The 19,277-nt window shown below is 39.7% G+C and overlaps 1 protein-coding gene and 2 pseudogenes across 3 annotated transcripts; all 3 read right to left on the bottom strand.

Moving 5' to 3' along the window:
• Positions 1-659: 659 nt before the first annotated feature.
• LOC144469360 (cytochrome P450 9e2 pseudogene) lies at positions 660-6,943 on the bottom strand (annotated as a pseudogene). 2 transcript variants are annotated; one of them, XR_013493963.1, is made up of 3 exons: positions 6,905-6,943; positions 3,780-3,872; positions 660-3,365 (listed from the first exon to the last, which is right to left on the bottom strand). The product of XR_013493963.1 is annotated as a cytochrome P450 9e2 pseudogene, transcript variant X2 (transcript). The 2 variants fall into 2 exon arrangements; XR_013493962.1 differs by lacking the exon at positions 6,905-6,943 and having other exon boundaries at positions 3,016-3,365; positions 3,780-6,606.
• Positions 6,944-7,828: 885 nt separating this feature from the next.
• On the bottom strand, positions 7,829-9,797 carry LOC144469361 (cytochrome P450 9e2 pseudogene; annotated as a pseudogene).
• A 3,105-nt stretch (positions 9,798-12,902) lies between these two features.
• On the bottom strand, positions 12,903-19,029 carry LOC144468453 (uncharacterized). Its single transcript, XM_078177917.1, has 2 exons — positions 17,285-19,029; positions 12,903-14,481 (listed from the first exon to the last, which is right to left on the bottom strand). Exons 1-2 carry the CDS (start codon positions 18,850-18,852, stop codon positions 12,903-12,905), a joined length of 3,147 nt encoding a protein of 1,048 aa, XP_078034043.1. The 5' UTR covers positions 18,853-19,029.
• Positions 19,030-19,277: the final 248 nt, after the last annotated feature.

Below are 19,277 nucleotides of genomic sequence, written 5' to 3'. Positions count from 1 at the left end.
GAAGTAATTACATCTATCATCAAAGTAAACGACGCGAGAGGCAAGGGGAATTAGTGTCCGTTCCACCCAAATCCCTACCACTTTTCAGATTCTGAGTTATCATTGGCTGAGCTCAATGATGGATAAAAAGCGTGATCAAATATAACGAATGACTAATTTCCCTTGTTTATCGTGTTGTTTAATTTGTTAGTAGACGTTCTTTTTAGCTTCCAATAATACAGTTTGCCTCTTGTTAACTAAAAATGGCGATGCACTAATTACGTCAGCAAAATACAGAGAAATGAAAAGACATTTCTGTCGATTTTAAACAACGGTATATTGTTTTCATTGTGGAAGTGTCCGGCAATAATTTATTCGGATAGTATCTCTAAATAATAGATCTTTTATAGTTTATCTTTTAGTTTTTTTATTACTTTTACATTGTGAACTTTGTGAATTTTTCATAAAAGTGAATAAATAAAATTGGAGGCAGAGAAATGGTTACAAGAATTTATAAATATCAATATCTTTTTCCAAGAAATATTTCTTTGACAATGTGGGCGTTGTTGTTGATGATTGGAGTCTGGAGATTATACAAAAAGGATGTCGTTTATTAAAGGTTTGTGAAGATAGATCAACAAAGAACAGGCAAGAATGAATGGTGTTCTGAAACATGCTTTATCAAATTAATCACTGCATTTATTAAACAATATTATGACGATACTATACAATTCTGATTCGTGTTTAGTATTTCAGTAAGTTTTAATAGTAGAGTCACATGAATTACAATATAATTTTACATGTGAAAGAAAATTCCGAGACAATATAAAATTTTTCACTTGTAGTATTCGCAAATATTTGCTTTAACCTAATAAAGTTTTCATTATACATATTGATAAAAATCTTGCAATAGTTGAAAATAAATCAGATTTTCTATAATACGATAAATTTGCGTTTTCTTAGTAATTACACCCCAATAATTACGTAACAAAAAATACTACTTTCTACAGAGGGTATTATACAAAATATTACTGTAAGAATTAGTCTCTTATGATTACACCATGTTTATGAATAAATTATTCACTTACATTAAAATTTTCACGTATTTGTATGAAGATAAAAGCCTGTAATCTCATTTATATCCGAATGGATATTGTGAAAATGAATCTTTTTTAATTTAGCTATAACCTAAAATTCCTCAAACCAATAGTTTCTATAAATCTTTCCCGAATATTACCGACTATAAAATAAAAAATAAAAGAGTATCATTTGCTTTTAAAAATTGCGCGTTTAAATACAGAAGTCATCCTATTCAAACTTTTATATCAATAATATAAGCAGCATTCTAATAACGCAACATTTCGTAACAATATAAAAATTAAATTTCCTCTGGATAGCCAAGCAACCATTCATTTACAGAAACAAAAATACATAATCCACAACAATAAAAAATGCATTAATCTTCAGCAATACATTCTTCAAACGAATAGCACTTCCTCTTCAACCAGAATTGAAGAGAACTGGGGCAGCAGTTTTTCTGGGCTCAACATCGAACCAAAATCCACCTGCGGACGTCATCTGGAACCCTTTCAGCTTTAACGGAATAGTAGTTCTCGAATTGGGCTTCAAATTGCAACGAGCAAATAAATTGAATAACAAAACCTTGGTCTCGAGAAGTGCAAATCTGTTGCCAATACACATTCTCGGGCCGGCGCCGAAGCACAAAAATGTTCCCGAATTAAGAATCTTCTTCGAATCCTCGAGAAACCGATCCGGCTTGAATTTTTTCGGCTCGTCGTAGTATTGGGGATCCTGCTGAATCCCATAGATCGGAATGTAGACGAGGCTATCCTGCTCAATGATTTGTGGTTTCAAACCTGGCAACGCTGGTGGCAGCTCGAACGGTTTCGTGCAAACTCTGTCGGTGACGACTATCGCAGGATACAACCTCAGAGCTTCGTTTATAACAGCATCTAAATACTTCATGTCGTTGATCGCCTCGTACGTCACCTCGCCATCGTTACTCTCCAATACCCCATCGATCTCCTCCTGCAGCCTCTTCTGGATCTCCGGGTTAATACCTATCTCGTAGGTAGCGAAGCACATCAAGACAGACGTGCTCTCGAATCCACCGAGGAAGAAAATGAATGCTTGCGCGGTCATGTCCTCTATCGTCAGTTCTTTACCAGGCCCCAGCTTGCCCCTGGTCTCCATCATTAACTGTATCATATCCGGCCGCACGATACCTTGTTCGTCCCTGGTTTTGATCGTAGTCGCTACCAAGTCCACGAAGAAGCAGCTAATCTTCGGACTCAGCACCCTTATTCCGAGGAGGGTGCATAACCGCGGAGCAATGCGTTGCAAAAGTAATGTCAGCATTTCTAATGCACCGAAAGTGGTAGAAATTCTGCCGTATACATAAAACTTATTATCACGGTCGGCCATCGAGTCCACGTTTACGCCGAAAGCACACGTGGCGATCACGTCGTTGGTGTACCTGGTGAACGCGTCCTTCAGCTCTATAGACCTAGCATCCTCCGGTAGCTTCGCAAAGTGTTTTCCGTATCTGTCTCCACACTCTTGCATTAACTTGAACATTGCCTTCATCTTGCTGGACGTAAATGCAGGGCTGAGCAAGTTTCGCACTTCTTTCCATCGGTCCCCTGTTAGACCGAACAGATTCTGGTTGAACAAGGGATCCGTCGAACCGGCAAAGAACATCCCGTGGTCTGGGAACTGCTCGAAATTCTTCACCGTGATCAACTTAATCAGCTCCAGATCGCGAATCGTAATCGTCGGTCTGAACAGGTCGAAAGAGCCTACGTACTTCGCGTCTGGGTACGCCCAGTACATTCTCAATACCACGTCTGCAACTGAGGTTCTCTGGAACATTAGTCTTATTATGTTTACGATCGCATTTTCGTTCACCTCTGGGATTCCTCTGTCACGAAAATAGTTGTAAACTCCCCTCAGATAGTAGTAGAGTGCCGCGATGACCACGATGCACAGCGCCAACGTCAACGACCATGCGTCCAACATGGTGACCGTTTTGAGGTAGTCCAGCGTCTCGGTTTATTCATTCACTGCTAATCGCTGGTTATAGTGCGATCTATTTCTGCAATCTATCTGTTCAAGCCGTGATGGCGTTGCTTACACGATGCGTATTTAAGCCGACTCCGTGTTAATATTCTCGAAGACAGTATTCAATAGCGAACTGACCGCCGAACGCTCTGTCACAGAACTGGCGTTATCGGTCCACTTCGCGCAGCTTTTATTCGCAGCTATTAACCTCGTCTGTGACACCATTGAACTGGTATTCTACGCACGTGCTCGTATGTGTTGACTTCTTCGTAATAAGATGAGACGCATGGTGCCCCATTCGTTACCTAAAAATTACCAGACATGAGTAATATGCGCAGAATAGACCAGACACTTTCGCGTCGATGTTTGCGAATGAATAGTACAGTTAGCCCTTGAATGATTCTTAATCCCTTGCAGTACTTTTATCTTCGCAATTACAATGATTAAATAATTTTCGATTGGAATAATTTCTTGGAGGAGAAATTAAATTAATATTTATGGTGTGCTTACAATTATTTCACCGCTTAAATATTAGTGGCAAAAAGACAGAATTTTATTTCGACTTAAAAAGACGGAATAACGTCTTTACTTAACAGGATACTGTTAGAAATCATAATCACAAGTCAGACTCGTCAAATCATAATTATTCGAACACTGAACAAGCGTTGAAAAAGGACTAATGGTTAGAATTAAATTAATACTTTAAACATTGTACGTACCTTTGTGCTTTTGGTTCCCCTTACAAGAAGCGTTTTCGAAGTAGTGTAAACGGTGTTAACATCTGTATTTTGCAAATCGTGCTCAGACTGTCACTATAAATAGATACAAGAAGTCATGCCCAATTATTAAAATAGTACATGTATGAAGTAGTAAGTAATATAAAGTCGAGACAATTTATACTTGGCGCTCGCACAATGTTGAATGAATCAAAAATAATTATTATACATATATGATGAAATAAAGATTTGTTGCGTTAGCAGTAAGAAACTAGAGTCAAATACAAATCTATTTTTGTAATCACTTCAATTAGTCGAAAATACGATGAAGCTTCTTAAAATGTTTATAGTCTTTCTACTGCTGCATTAAATACATAAAATCCGCGATCCAGATACAATATTCACCACAGTTTCAAGATATATATAAATTACTTTTAAAGAGTACAAGTTTGGACCGACAGTTTATAAATAGCAAAAAAAAGGCTGCTCTTAAAGCCTCATATAAAACAAAGCATGAACCTGATTATAGATATTATGAAACTATGATCTCATTATCAAAAAATCCCTGGCGATAACAATAACCGTTATCTAGCGGACAACACTTCCATTGCTAAAAGAGCAAACGAAAACAGATTTGGATACTTTCTTTTATCAGCTTCATAAAGGTGAACATCTGTCGATTTGAAGACAATTTAAACTCACGCATCTGCCATTTGGCAAATATGATAGTGATTTTTCTGTAGAATATCGAACGCGCAGATGTTGATTGCTATATTGCATAATTGTTAGAAAAAATGGTTATATACAATCATTCTGATCTATAATATTTCGTTGAAATATTACAGTTTAATATATTCCAATTTATATTTTGCATTTATATCTGCTATCTACAAAAAAATATAAAATCAATGACAATACATAGTTTACAAATCTCCGGCAATGCTTTGTTTCTAATTAGTAGCACTTTCATTAAAAATAGGGGTGGTAGGAACAGGCGTAGCTATTTTCCTCGGCTCAATATCAAACCAAAATCCAGTCTTCGACGTGATCATGAACCCTGACATGCTCAACTTCATCGGAATCGCAGTTTTCGAGTTGGGCTTTAAATTGCATCGAGCAAACAAGTTGAACAGCAGAACCTTGGTCTCCATAATCGCGAACCTATTGCCGATGCACATCCTCGGGCCCAAACCAAAGGTCAAAAACATGCCAGAATTCAAAATCTTCTTTGGATCGTCAAGAAATCGTTCGGGCATGAACTGCTTCGGGTTCTCGAAGTTTTTAGGATCGTGCTGAACCCCATAGATTGGAATGGTAAGCAGGCTGTTCTCTTCGATGATTTGTGGTTTCAAGCCTGGCAAGGCTGGTGGCAGCTCGAACGGTTTTGTACAAATTCTGTCGGTGACAGAGATTGCAGGATACATCCGAAGAGTTTCGTTTATAACAGCATCGAAATACTTCATGTCGTTGATAGCCTCGTAAGTCGCCTCGCCATTGTTATTCTCCAATACTTCATCGATCTCCTCCTGCAGCCTCTTCTGGATCTCCGGGTTAATACCTATCTCGTATGCAGCGAAGCACATCAAGACCGACGTGCTCTCGAATCCACCGACGAAGAAAATGAATGCTTGCGCGGTCATGTCGTCTATCGTGAGTTCTTTCCCTGGACACATCTTACCCCTGGTCTCCATCATCAACTGTATCATGTCCGGCCGCACGATTCCTTGTTCGTCCCTGGTTTTGATAGTAGTCTCTACCAAATTGGTGAAGAAGCGGCTGATTTCTGGATTAAGTACCTGTATACCTAACAGTTGGAGCAGGCTTGGAAAAAAGCGTTCCAAGAACATCTTAAATATTTGCAACCCACTAAAGCTAGTGGCAGTCCTGCCGTAGAGGTAGAACTTGTTGTCGCGATCGGCTATCGAGTCCACGTTTACGCCAAAAGCACAGGTGGCGATCACGTCGTTGGTGTACCTGGTGAAGGCTTCCTTTAACTCTACAGTCCTAGCATCCTCTGGTAGCGTGGCAAAGTAGTTCCCATATCTGTTCCCACATTCGCGCATCAGTTTGAACATAGCCTTCATTTTGCTGGACGTGAACGCGGGGCTCAGCAAGGTTCGCACCTCTTTCCATCGCTCCCCTGTCAGGCCGAGCAGATTCTTGTTGAGAAGGGGCTCCTGCGAGGTAGCTACGAACAGCTTGTGGTCCTGGAAGTGCTCGAAATTCTTCACCGTGATCGACTTAATCAGCTCTACATCGCGAAGAACGATCGTCGGTGTGAAAATATCGAAAGAGCCTATGTACTTTGCGTCCGGATGCGACCAGTATATTTTCATTATCATGTCCTTGATCGTGGTCCTTCGTAAAAGCATTTTCATTATCTCGAAGTTCGGAGAGTAGTTCACCTCGGGGATTCCGCGATCACGAAAATAACTGTATAATCCCCTTAGATAGTAATAAACTGCCGCGAAGCCTATGGCGCATAGCGCCAAGGTCAGCATCGTTGCGTCTATCATGGTTTACCCTTTCGGCTTTTTTGTACACAGCTAATCACTATTTTATCAAGACACTGTGTTATCAAGTCGCGATTCTATTAGTCTATTGGTCTGCACACAAGTGGCTTTGAGTTAGTATTCTCAGAGACGGTATTCACCAACGAACTCGCTTACAGTGAGTCAGTGGCAGCATCACGTACTGCTTAGATAGCGACGAAAACCAGCGACGGTGGCTCCGAGTGGGGATGGTTAAGATATTATCTTCTTCGGCCTTCGCCACACGATGCGCTCATTGTAAATCTTATGATTAAGCGTGAACCGTCGTATTTTTTTCAGACTAGCTGCTAATCTCAACGTCACAGAGCGTTGACCGTCCTCTAATATGTAACATGTACCTTGATGCCAATTTTCTCCCCATTACTACCCCTACCCTGGTCGCCAATTTCTGTCATCATTTTGACACATTACATGACAGCGTGGGTTGATCAGTGACATATAACATGATGGAAAATGACGGACACGACATGCATCGCAAAATTAATCACTGCGTAACATATAAATTCAATCGAATAAAGCTGATGTGACTTTAATTGATATGAGTAAAATAATATTTAATATATTATATATACTTACATTTTGTTTCGAGGCAAGGTGGTATCGCTTTGCAGGATGTTATAGAAAAGAATGTGTAGTTGCAACGTTGTGTTGCGGCGCCTGAGAGGAAAGAGTGGGATGCTCGCAGCCGAAAGATGGGGGAATGGTTTCATGGAAAGGGAAAGTGAGAGAGAGGGAGACAAGTCTTAATCAGACCTTACTGATCCGTGCTAGATCTGACATCATTTAGTCACTTGACAAGTCTTTTATCATGTTTACTCGCGAAATTCTACGCACCTTATACGTTTCATTCAGTTTCTTTCGGATTTTGTCGTTTTGTTATCATTAACCCTGCAGCCAATAAACTCGATTGATGTACTTGTGCTCGAACGTGCTGATTTCTTTAAAATAAGATGAAATGTATGACGTCGTTGAAAAATTACTAACATTTACAATTGAATTATAACTTTGACTTTATACTAACCGGGTGCAGTTCTGGTTACTTTCCCAAGAAACGTTTCCGTAGCAGTGTAAACGATCGTGACGTCTGTATACTGTCAATGGTGGTTAGGCCGGAGCTATTTATGGACGCAAGAACTGACGCGCAATTAACCCGTAATGTAAAACACAAAAAATTTATCCTTTATGACGAATAATGATGCATGACAGATATTAATTACGTATCGAGAAATGAACATTTGCTACACGAACTACAAGAAACAAGAAGCAAATAGAAATATATTTCTGAAATCTTGAAGAAGCTTTCCTGAAATGTTCTTTTTTTATCTTTTTACTTTCTGCGTTGTATACGTGAAATTCCACGGTCCGCTTATAATACTTACACTGTTGTAGTTCCAAACTACTCCCACTCTTCTCGCATGGAGGTTTTAAACCTATTTATAACCGAACGCCCATCCTGAAAATACAGCTTCGCTATCGTCATCGTCAAAAGTCAGCGTACACTAGTTTTTCCAATACATATATTTCCATGAACGATATACATATTACATCGTACATCAATAGAAAAGTAGAACAATACAGTTGCTTTTAAAGCATACAAGTATGGATAAGGGGAAATAATTAATTGCAAAGTGTTTGCATACTCTTTTCAATCCAACATGAATATACCCGTGTGGTAGAAGAAATTGACAATCATATAATAGACTGTCTATTATATACTCGATAAAACGACGCACAAACATTAATCCGACTATTATAAAAATATATAATCGGTTCCAAAGCATCTTCAGCGACATCGATAACCGGGATTTAATGGCTAATACTGCCATTGCTAACAGGAGCGGCGGTCTTCCGCGGCTCGAAGTCGAACCAAAATCCACCTTTGGCCGTCATTTGGAAGGTGTCCCTGCTGAGCTCCATAGGAATAGTGGTTCTGGCGTTTGGTTTCAAATTACAGCGAGAGAACAAGTTGAACAGCAGCACCTTGGTCTCCAAAAGCGCGAACCTGTTGCCGATGCACATCCTCGGGCCCAAGCCGAAGGTCAGGAACATCCCGGAGTTCAAGATCCTCTTCGGATCATCCAGGAATCGCTCCGGTTTGAACTTGTCCGGTTCCTCAAAGTATTGGGGATCATGCTGGACTCCATAGATTGGAATCCAGAGATACTCATCCTTCTGCACCACGTATGGCTTCATACCAGGCATCGCAGGGGGCAGCTCGAACGGTTTTGTACAGGCACGATCGGTGAAAACTATGACCGGGTACATCCTCAGAGCCTCGTTTATAATCGCGTCTAAATACTTCATGTCGTTAACCGCCTCATAAGTCACCTCGCCGTTACTTTTCTCTAATACGTCGTCGATCTCCTCCTGCAGTCTCTTCTGGACATCTGGGTTGACACCTACTTCGTAGGCAGCGAAGCACATCAAGGTCGAGGTGCTCTCGAAGCCGCCGAAGAAGAAAACGAACGCTTGTGCAGTCATGTCCACCAAACTGAGTTCTTTGCCTGGTCCCATTTTACCCCTTGTCTCCATCATCAGCTGTATCATATCCGGTCGTACAATGCCCTTTTCGTCTCTGGTCTTTATCGTGTCTTCTATCAGGTCCATGAAGAATTTCGTGACCTTCGGTGGGAACAATTTCTGGCCGGTCAATCTGAAGAGCCAAGGAGCACTGCGTACCAGGAAGAACTTGATCGTCTGCCATTTGCCAAAACTGGTAGCGGATTTGCCGTATACGTAGAACTTGTTGTTCCGATCGGCCATCGAGTCAACGTTCACACCGAACGCGCATGTGGCGATCACGTCGTTCGTGTACCTCGTGAAGGCGTCCTTGAGCTCGATTGATTTATTTCCTTCCGGTAACGTAGCGAAATGTTCGCCGTATTTGATGGCGCACTCTCGCATCAGCTTGTACATCGCCTTCATCTTGCTGGACGTAAACGCGGGGCTCAGCAAGTTTCGCACCTCCTTCCATCGTTCTCCGCGTAGAGCGAAAAGATTTTTGCCAAACAGAGGCTCGAGATCGTCCAATTGGAGTGACCTGTGGTCTTGGAAATGCTCGATGTTCTTTATCATGACCGATTTGATCAGCTCCAAGTCGCGGATCATGATCATCGGCAAAGAGAAGTCGTAGATACCCACGTACTTAGCACCAGGCACCACCGGGTACATTTCATTGACCAATTCTGCGACGTTCCTCTTTTTGACAAACATTGTCCAGAAACTGGTGAAGAAAGGATAATGGTTTGCTTGCGGAATTCCGCGTTCCGTGAAGAATGTCCATGGTCCTCTCAGGTAGTAATACGTTCCTATAACTGCCGCGACGACCAGCGTCAGGAGCATAGTCCACAGGTCTACCATGGCGATCGTTTCACTTTCGATCACTAATTAATAACGGCTACCGCCTGCGCCTCTGTTTATTCACTCGATGCCTGCGTGTTCTTTAACGACCCAACTGGCGCTGACTCTCCAGGGCAACTGACATCACTCGTTCGCTTCACGATTCTTTTAGTGTATCCCCTCCCACAAAACTCGCGCAGCTTGGGTGTGTGCGTGAGTTTTTTCTGTACACAGTCGTACGCACTCTCTTACTGAATGGCGCGATAATAGGCGATACTTTTCCTTCCGTCCCTTCTACTCACTCGTGAATTATCTTGATCACTATCGGGTGCGTCTGTTCTACTGATATGCGCTTTCTTTCAACGTAATGCGATAAAGGAATTTAGAATGATTGATTAAAAGAATGATGTGTGAGGAGTGGAGGACTTTGCACTCGAGTGGTGACTGTGAGGCGCCATAAAATTATTCTATCACGTTGCAAAATAATCTTTATACCAATCAAATTTGCATTTTAGAAATTGTTAAGGTTATGTTCTGTAGATACGAATGACGAGAATCAATCACATATGCATAAAATATACATTGTTATATAAAATGGAAATATTATGAAGCCAGAAAAATTACTTCAGATTTCCAGTTAAAATGGCTCCGAGTGCAAAGGGTTAATACTTTATAGTCACCGTAACCTCTGAATCGATGGTCGTAGCAACTAATAATTTGTTATCTATTATTGAAGTAAAGGTGTTACTATAAGTTCTCATATTATTATATCATCTTTTAAATATTAGATACCTTTCGCGATGAATAAAATAAGTTAGATAGAAATAAAATAAATAGATTCTTATTATGCTACAATGACGTAAATGTCTTTCATGAGTTTGCGAACAATGAAGTATCTTCAGTCGAAAAGCAGAAGGTTATTAATGTTAATTATTAATTGAGCAAAAATGCACATTTCTAATAGCAATAACGAGAACATTGTCTTCATCTTACTGGATGTATACTCAGAGCTAAGCAAGACACTCCGTCGAGGTAACTACGAATGACTTCTGATCCTGTAAGTGCTCGAAATTCTTCGCTATCACAGACTTACTCAACAACATACCGCGAATCGTAATCGTCGGTGTGAAAATATTGAAACCGCCTACATACTTCTATCTGTTTACTTGATAGTACCTCTTCTTGTCTTATCAAATCGCGATGCGTTTCACTTGAAGGATGCGTACACAAGACTAAGTAATGATTTATTATACAGGACATTTATTCTCAGACAGGAAGGCATAATTTTATTTAATACAAAGCAAAAATGCGAGGATGTATAGCATAAACTTTTTATTGAATTAAAATACACAATTGGTTTTTAACGTACATAAAACTATAATTCATAAAAATTATTAGAAAATTATTATAATACATTCCACTTACAGATAATGTTAAATGATATTATTTTACAAGGTACAAGTTAACTCTGACATATGTTACTTAATTTAAGAATGTGTTGCGTTTACAGTGGTAGTAAAAGCAGTATCCTGAAGGCACTGTTTGAACAAATCACCAAAGCACTAATGGAATGCTTTCATATGAGGATACTTAACTATGCAAAATTATTCTGTACACATCTTCTAAAACAGTCTGTGTATAAAATCACAAATTTATCTGTTAAGAGAAGATATAATATTTTGTTTAACCTCAACATAACCAAATTTTTATTTGCAGTTTATACTATACTACATAATTCATGATCTAGTTAAGAAAGTTCTGTAATGCAATTATAATGACAATTTAATAGCATTGCAGTAAAGAATTAATCTCGGAAATAATTTGTACAATGGTCAGTCAGTATTGTTAAACTTGCATTAACAATTACATTTTTGTTAGCTCTCAAATGATTTTCAAATGCACAATTATTGTTGTATTTTTGAATTTCTCCAATACAAACTATACGCAAATGTCTCAATAAATACCGTTCTTAGCACTATATGTAGTAAATATTACTGTATATAATGCTGTATATAATAATAATAATTAATGGACACACTTAACTTTTACCTATCGTTTGGAGTTTCGATTTCGGTCGTAAGAAGTGTGTCCGTAGCAGTAGTAACGATATTGACCTGTAAATTTTGTAAATTGTTTACAGCTTAGCGATATTAATAGACTTAGAAAGTAACGAACAATTGTAGTACTTGCAGTACTATGAAGGAGAGACAATTTATACTTGATGCTTCAAGAACGAGGAATGAATGAAAAATAATAATAACATATCACGAAGTAAACATTTGCTGCACTAATTTCGGAAACAAAAGACAAATAAAAATCTATTCCTGGAACCTTGAAGTAGTATTCTGTAATACTTTTTTATCTTACTACCTTCCGCCGTGAAAGCATGAATTCCACAGGTCTGACGTAATACTTAGCCTGTCCTAATTTCATACTAACCCATCATCCCTTACTTAGAGGGCCACACATCTATTCACTGTATAATACCCATCCTGAAAATATAGTTTCGCATTTACTATATCAAGGTTAGGTCCATGTGTACTAATCATTCGAATACCTATCGTATTTCCATAAACGATATACATATCACAAAGTAGAAAAATAAAACAACACAATTGCTCTTAAATTACACAAGTTTGGATAGAGAAAAATTAATAATTGTAAAGAATTTGTATACATTTCTCAGTCCAACACGAATATTAGCGTGAAGTATTGGGTTGGCAATTAAGTGATTGCGGATTTTGTTAATAGATGGTCTTAGTCAAAGTAATTAAATTATATTGTTTTCTTACTGTCTGGACTTTCATCTTCAATTTAATGAGAAAATTGTAACGATTAGTTATCTAATTTCGTTTTTATCACTGTTTGAAGATGGACGGACAAGAAGCGCATTTTAGACATATTTTATTACATTATTTCCAAAGAAGCAAGCATCGCAAGCACGATGTTTATGTTATTTATTTACAGTCTGTTGAAATGAAGCCTTGAAAGAAAGGCAGTGTCAAAATTGATTTGTCTAATTGAGTAAATTTATATTCTTAAGCAAAAAAATTGAATTTTCCTCCTTATTCTAAATCCGCAATTACTTAGTTGCCAACCCAATAGAATCATTTACCACTAAATAATCAAAACAGACTGTTCTTTCAGTCACTAGAAACAACCACGAGCGCACAGTAACTCGATTATTATAAATCTATTATTGCAATGGGATCCTAGAGATAAGAGTAACAGTGATTTAATGGACACTGTCGCTGCTAACAGAGTTAACAAGAGAAGATGGGACGTTCTTCCTCGGCTCGATGTCGAACCAAAATCCTCCTTTAGCCGTCATCTGGATGGTCTCCTTGCTTAGCTCCATGGGAATAGTGGTTTTGGCGTTTGGTTTCAAGTTGCAGCGAGCAAACAGGTTAAACAACAGGATCTTGGTCTCCAGAAGCGCGAACCTATTGCCGATGCACATCCTCGGGCCCAAGCCGAAGGTCAGGAACATCCCGGAGTTCATGATCTTCTTCGGATCATCCAGGAATCGCTCCGGTTTGAACTTGTACGGTTCCTCAAAGTATTGGGGATCGTGCTGAATCCCATAGATCGGAATCCAAACGTACTCACCCTTCTGCACCACGTATGGCTTCAGACCAGGCATTGCAGGTGGCAGCTCGAACGGTTTTGTACAGGCACGATCGGTGAAAACTATGACCGGGTACATCCTAAGAGCCTCGTGTATAATCGCATCGAGATACTTCATGTCGTTGATAGCCTCGTAAGTTACCTCGCCATTACTTTTCTCTAATACGTCATCGATCTCCTCTTGTAACCTCCTCTGGATCTCCGGGTTGACACCCACCTCGTAGGCAGCGAAGCACATCAAGGTCGAGCTGCTTCTGAAGCCACCGAAGAAGAAAATGAACGCTTGTGCAGTCATGTCCAGTATCGAGAGTTCTTTGCCTGGACCCATCTTGCTCCTTGTCTCCATCATCAGCTGTATCATATCTGGCCGCACAATCCTCTTTTCGTCTCTGGTTTTTATTGTATCTTCTATTAGATCCATGAAGAATTTGGTAATCTTCGTGTCGAACACTTTCAGTCCAGTCAATTTAGAGATCCATGGAGAACTGCGTATCAGGAAGAACTTGATCGTCTGCCATTTGGCAAATTCGGTAGTGGATTTGCCGTACGTGTAGAACTTGTTGTTCCGATCGGCTATCGAGTCAACGTTCACACCGAACGCGCAAGTAGCGATCACGTCGTTCGTGTACCTGGTGAACACGTCCTGGAGATCGATAGCTTTGCCTTCTTGCGGCATGGTAGAAAAATGTTCTCCGTATTTGTTAGCGCACTCGCGCATCAGCTTGAACATTGTCTTCATCTTGCTGGACGTAAACGCCGGACTTAGCATGGTTCGCACCTCCTTCCATCGTTCTCCGCGCAGGGAGAATAAGTTTCTGCCGAAGAGAGGCTCAACTTCATCTAGCTGGAATGTCCTGTGGTCCGGGAAGTGCTCGATGTTCTTTATCAAGACCGACTTGATCAGCTCCAAATCGCGGATCATGACCATTGGCGTGGCAAAGACATATATGCCCGCATACTTAGACTCAGGCTTCGTCTGGTATAATTCATTGACCAATTCTCCAACGTCTGTCTTTTTACCAAATAGCGTCCACAAACTACTGAAGAACGGGTACTGGTTCGAATGCGGAATTCCGCGGTCATCGAAGAATCTGCATAGTCTTCTTAGTTTGTAGTATACCGCTATTGTTGCCACGACGACCAGCGTCAGAAGCATGGTCCACAGGTCTATCATGACGACCGCTTCACTTTCGATCACGGATTATTGATAAATATTCACGTGTTTGTCCACTCGAAGTCGCTATTCGTTAACGATCTACCTGGCGCTGACTCATATGAGAAACTGGCATCATTCGTCTGCTTGAGGGTTCTTTTAGCGTGTCTCCCCACTCGTCGAGGAAACTCCCACAAATTACGCTCTGTGTATGCTTTATCTATACGCGACCGTGCAATAATCTGACTGAACGATGCAACAGACTCGATACTTTTGCTTCGCTGTGATATCTTCGATGAAGATATGTGATGAAGGAATTTGGAGTGATTGATCGAGTGCAAGGTGTGTAAGAAAGTTTCTCTTAGTAATGTTAGTTATTTACGCATGCTTTAAGATGTGTATGATATTGCGCAACTCTTTCACGAGTTGCGAACAATGAAATATCTCTAGTTGGCAAGCAGAAGGCTATATTAATTGAACGGAACATGTTTCTAATCGCAACTGTGTGAGCATCGTCATTATCTTGCTGGAGCTGAAGTCGAAGCTACGCAAATTAGGAATATTTCTTTTTGCTGCCCTGTTAGGACAAGCAGATGCTTCGTCGAGGTGGCTATGAACAGTGTCTATTTGTATAAGTGCCCGAAATTCTTCATTATAAAAGATTTACTCAACTTCATAGAGAAAATCGTGATCGTCGGTGCGAGAATACTTAAACTATCTTTATACTTTAAATCGAGATATAGTGTAGACACTTTCAATATCAGTTCTGCAATTGTGATCCACCAGAAATTTCATTTCATCAAATATATGGTCACATGATCGCTTGATTGTGAGATTTCATGATCACGAAAAGAAAAGAACACTCCTCTCAGATAATTATAGAGTAGCACGAAGCCTACGCCACTTGGCGCCAAGGTTATATGTTATATTAGCGACCATGTGACTATTGTGGTTATCTGTTTCCTTGATAAAATCTATCTTATTAGATCGCGAGCATTTCATGTGAATAAGACGAGCTCTGTTCTTATTATGCTCGAAAATATTATTTAGCAGTGTACTGACTATCATAATGTCTATGACAGAATTGACATAATGTATCCGCTTCGTGTATCTTTTACATTGTTTACCCGCGAAATTCTGTTAATCTCAAAGTTAATAGCAGAAGATAGCAATTTCCATTCAGCCTCCGTATCTTGCAATTGTCGTAAAATGTTTCTGTATCTGTAATGATTTATTATAAAGACACACATTTACTCTCAATCAGGAGATAATTTTACCTAACAAAGAACGAAATAATTTTTGTGAGGACGTGTATCATAAGCATTTAATTGAATTAAAATTCGCAACTGAAGTTTAACGTACATAAAGATCATGTTAAATGGTATTATTCTACAAGGTACTTTAAATCGCAACTATATGTTAAAATACTTACTCAAGCTATTAGGAAAACAGTAATATTTTGTTTTAAAATAATTATATACAAAATAATTCATTATCTAATCAAGGATGTACACAGGTACGTTCCGTAACGCAATTATAATGACAGTATAGTAGGAACATAGTAAAAGGTTGAATCTATGTAGAACAAAATTATTTCTATACACATTTGTAATTCGTAAATTATTGGAAAGATGACCAGTCAGTATTCTGAAAATTGTATTAACAAAGATACATTCTGCTTACTTGTCAAGTGATTTTCAAATGCACAATATTTGTTATATTTTTGAATTTCTCCAATAGGAATTATACTACAAATGTCTCAATAAGTACTGTTTCTAGCATTGTATATAGTAAATATTACTATACATAATGCTGCGTATAATGATAATAATTAATATATACATTTAACATTTACCTACCGTTTCGTGTTCGCTTTCTGTCGTAAGCAGTACGTCCGTAGCAGTATAAACAATGTTGACTTGTGAATTTCATAAATCGTGTACATTTACCGATATTAAAAATCTCAAGAAATATCGAACAAATGAACTAGTACTATAATAACATATCATGAAATAAATATTAGTTGTCCCTTGCACTAGGACTTCTTTTACGTTGCGTTGATTAGCATTTATTTGTTCTTAATATTTTCCTTAATAGGACCAAATCATTTTTATTTCTTGTATCGTCTTTATTTATTTCCGTTTCTAGCCTTTGATAATAGAAAAATTCAATTTGATTACGATTTATAAGAAATTAATAATTTATTAATTTAGTAGATCTTGCGTGGAATCGTTATCACGAGTTTGAATCGTTATTATAGTGCAAGAGGTTAACTTCAAGAAACAAAAGACATAGAGAAATCTATTACTGAAACTTTGACGTAGTTCTCTGAAATATTTGTTTATCTCGCTACTTTCCCCTGTGAATACGTCGAATTCTTCAATCCAAATACAATACTTACTCTTCTATAGTGTCAAAATACCCCATCTTATCATACTTAAAAGTTATAACTACATTTATAATCAAATAGCCATCCTGAAAATACAGTTTCACAATTGTTACCAACAAAAATCAATGTACACTAATCATTTCAATACATATATTTCCATAAACGATGTACATATTACAAAGTACAGCAAAGGAAAAAATAGTACAATACAGTTGCTTTTAAAGCATACAAGTATGGATAAAGAAAAATTAATAATTGCAAAGAATTTGCATACTCTTTTCAATCCAACGTGAATATACCCGTGAGGTAGAAACATTCACAAATAGACAATCAGAATAGATTATCTATTAAATCCTCCATAAAAAGACAAACACAAATATTGATTCGATTATTATGAAAATACATCTCCGTTATCAAGAAATCTCTATCAATGTCGGTAACAGGGCATTAATGGCTAATACTGCCATTGCTAACAGAGTTAACGAGAACAGGAACGGCGGTCTTCCTCGGTTCGACGTCGAACCAAAATCCATCTTTGGCCGTCATTTGGAAGGTGTCCCTGCTGAGCACCATAGGAATAGTAGTTCTGGCGTTTGGTTTCAAATTACAGCGAGAGAACAAGTTAAACAGCAGCACCTTGGTCTCCAGAAGCGCGAACCTGTTGCCGATGCACATCCTCGGGCCCAAACCGAAGGTCAAGAACATCCCGGAGTTCAAGATCTTCTTCGGGTCGTCCATGAACCTCTCCGGCTTGAACTTGGTCGGTTCATCATAGTACTGAGAATCATACTGGATCCCATAGATCGGAATCCAAATAGCCTCATCCTTCTGCATGACGTACGGCTTCAACCCGGGCTTCGCTGGCGGCAGCTCGAACGGTTTCGTACACGTTCTATCGCTAGCAACTATAACCGGGTACATCCGCAGTGCCTCGTTTATAATCGCATCGAGATACTTCATCTCGTTTATCGCTTCATATGTCACCTCCCCATTACATTTTTCTAGTACCTCGTCGATCTCCTCTTGCAATTTTTCTTGGATGTCTGGGTTCACACCTATCTCGTACGTGGCAAAGCACATCAAGGTCGAGCTGCTCTCGAAACCACCGAAGAAGAAGATGAACGCTTGCGCTGTCATGTCCTCTATCGTGAGTTCTTTACCTGGACCCATCTTACCCCGGGTCTCCATCATCAGCTGGATCATATCCGGTCGCACAATGCCTTTTTCGTCTCTGGTCGATATCGTGTCTTTGATCAGGTCCGTGAAGAATTTGGTGACCTTCGGATCGAACAGTTTCATGCCGGTCAATTTGAACAGCCGGGGAGCACTGCCTAGTAAGAAGAACTTGAACGTCTGCCATTTGCCAAACTTGGTTGCGGTTCTTCCGTAGTTGTAGAACTTGTTCTGCCGATCGTTCACCGAGTCCACGTTTACACCGAACGCGCAAGTGGCGATCACGTCGTTTGTATACCTGGTGAAGGCATCCTTCAGCTCGATGGATTTATCTTTTTCCGGTAACGCGGCGAAATAGTCTCCGTATTTTTTAGCGCACTCTTGCATCAGCTTGAACATCGCCTTCATCTTGCTGGACGTGAACGCGGGGCTCAGCAAGTTTCGCACCTCCTTCCATCGTTCGCCACGCAAGGCGAATAGGTTCTTCCCAAAGATCGGCTCGACTTCTTCCGCTTGTATCGATCTGTGATCCTGGAAATGCTCTATGTTCTTTATCATGATGGACTTGAGCAGTTCCAAGTCGCGAACCATGATCATGGGCATGCCGAAGTCGTGAAAGCCCACGTACTTCGCATCGGGCTCCAATTTGTAGTTCTCGTGGAACATTTCTACGAAGGTCTTCTTCTTGACGAACAGCTCCCAGAAGGTGGTGAATATCGGATACTGATTCGCGTGCGGGATTCCGCGATCATCGAAGTATTTCCATGACTTGCGCATGTAGTAGTACACCGCTATCGTGGCCACGACGACCAGCGCCAGAACCACTGTCCACGGATCCACCATGGCGATAGTTTTAATTTTGGTTACCAATTATTTTCCCACGATACTTGTTCCAGCGAACCGAGTTACTTGCTCCAGAGCGTTCACGCTTTCTGCTTGTTCACGTTACTGCGCAACGCGTCGCGCCTGTATTTATATGCTCGGGGTCTATATTCGTTAACGTTCTGTCTGTTCCTGAGACTGTAGAGCGACTGACATCATTCATCCGCTTCGCGAATCTTTTACCGCGTTCCCACCTCTTCGAATAACGCATAACTCAATGTGTGTGTGTTGTGTTCCATCTCCATAATAAGATAAAGTTATCGACATTACGCTCGTTATCTGAAATCCACGATACGTACGATACAGTATTAAAAACGTACTTCATTGAAATGAAATGACTTCGTTGACGTAGATTATCATTTGAACTTCGTAAAAATTGAAACTTT

Source organism: Augochlora pura, chromosome 4 (assembly GCF_028453695.1).
Source record: "Augochlora pura isolate Apur16 chromosome 4, APUR_v2.2.1, whole genome shotgun sequence".
Classification (NCBI taxonomy): Eukaryota; Metazoa; Arthropoda; class Insecta; order Hymenoptera; family Halictidae; genus Augochlora; species Augochlora pura.
Note: the sequence above shows the minus strand (reverse complement) of the source record. Positions and strands in the feature narration are given on the sequence as shown.

What these genes read in the sequence shown, in the direction of transcription:
- LOC144468453 (XM_078177917.1), bottom strand. Translation starts at nt 18,852, where the DNA reads ATGGTGGATCCGTGGACAGTGGTTCTGGCGCTGGTCGTCGTGGCCACG. An exon ending in AATGGCAGTATTAGCCATTA is followed by an intron (nt 14,482 to 17,284) that starts ATGCCCTGTTAC and finishes CGTGATCGAAAG; the next exon opens with TGAAGCGGTCGTCATGATAG.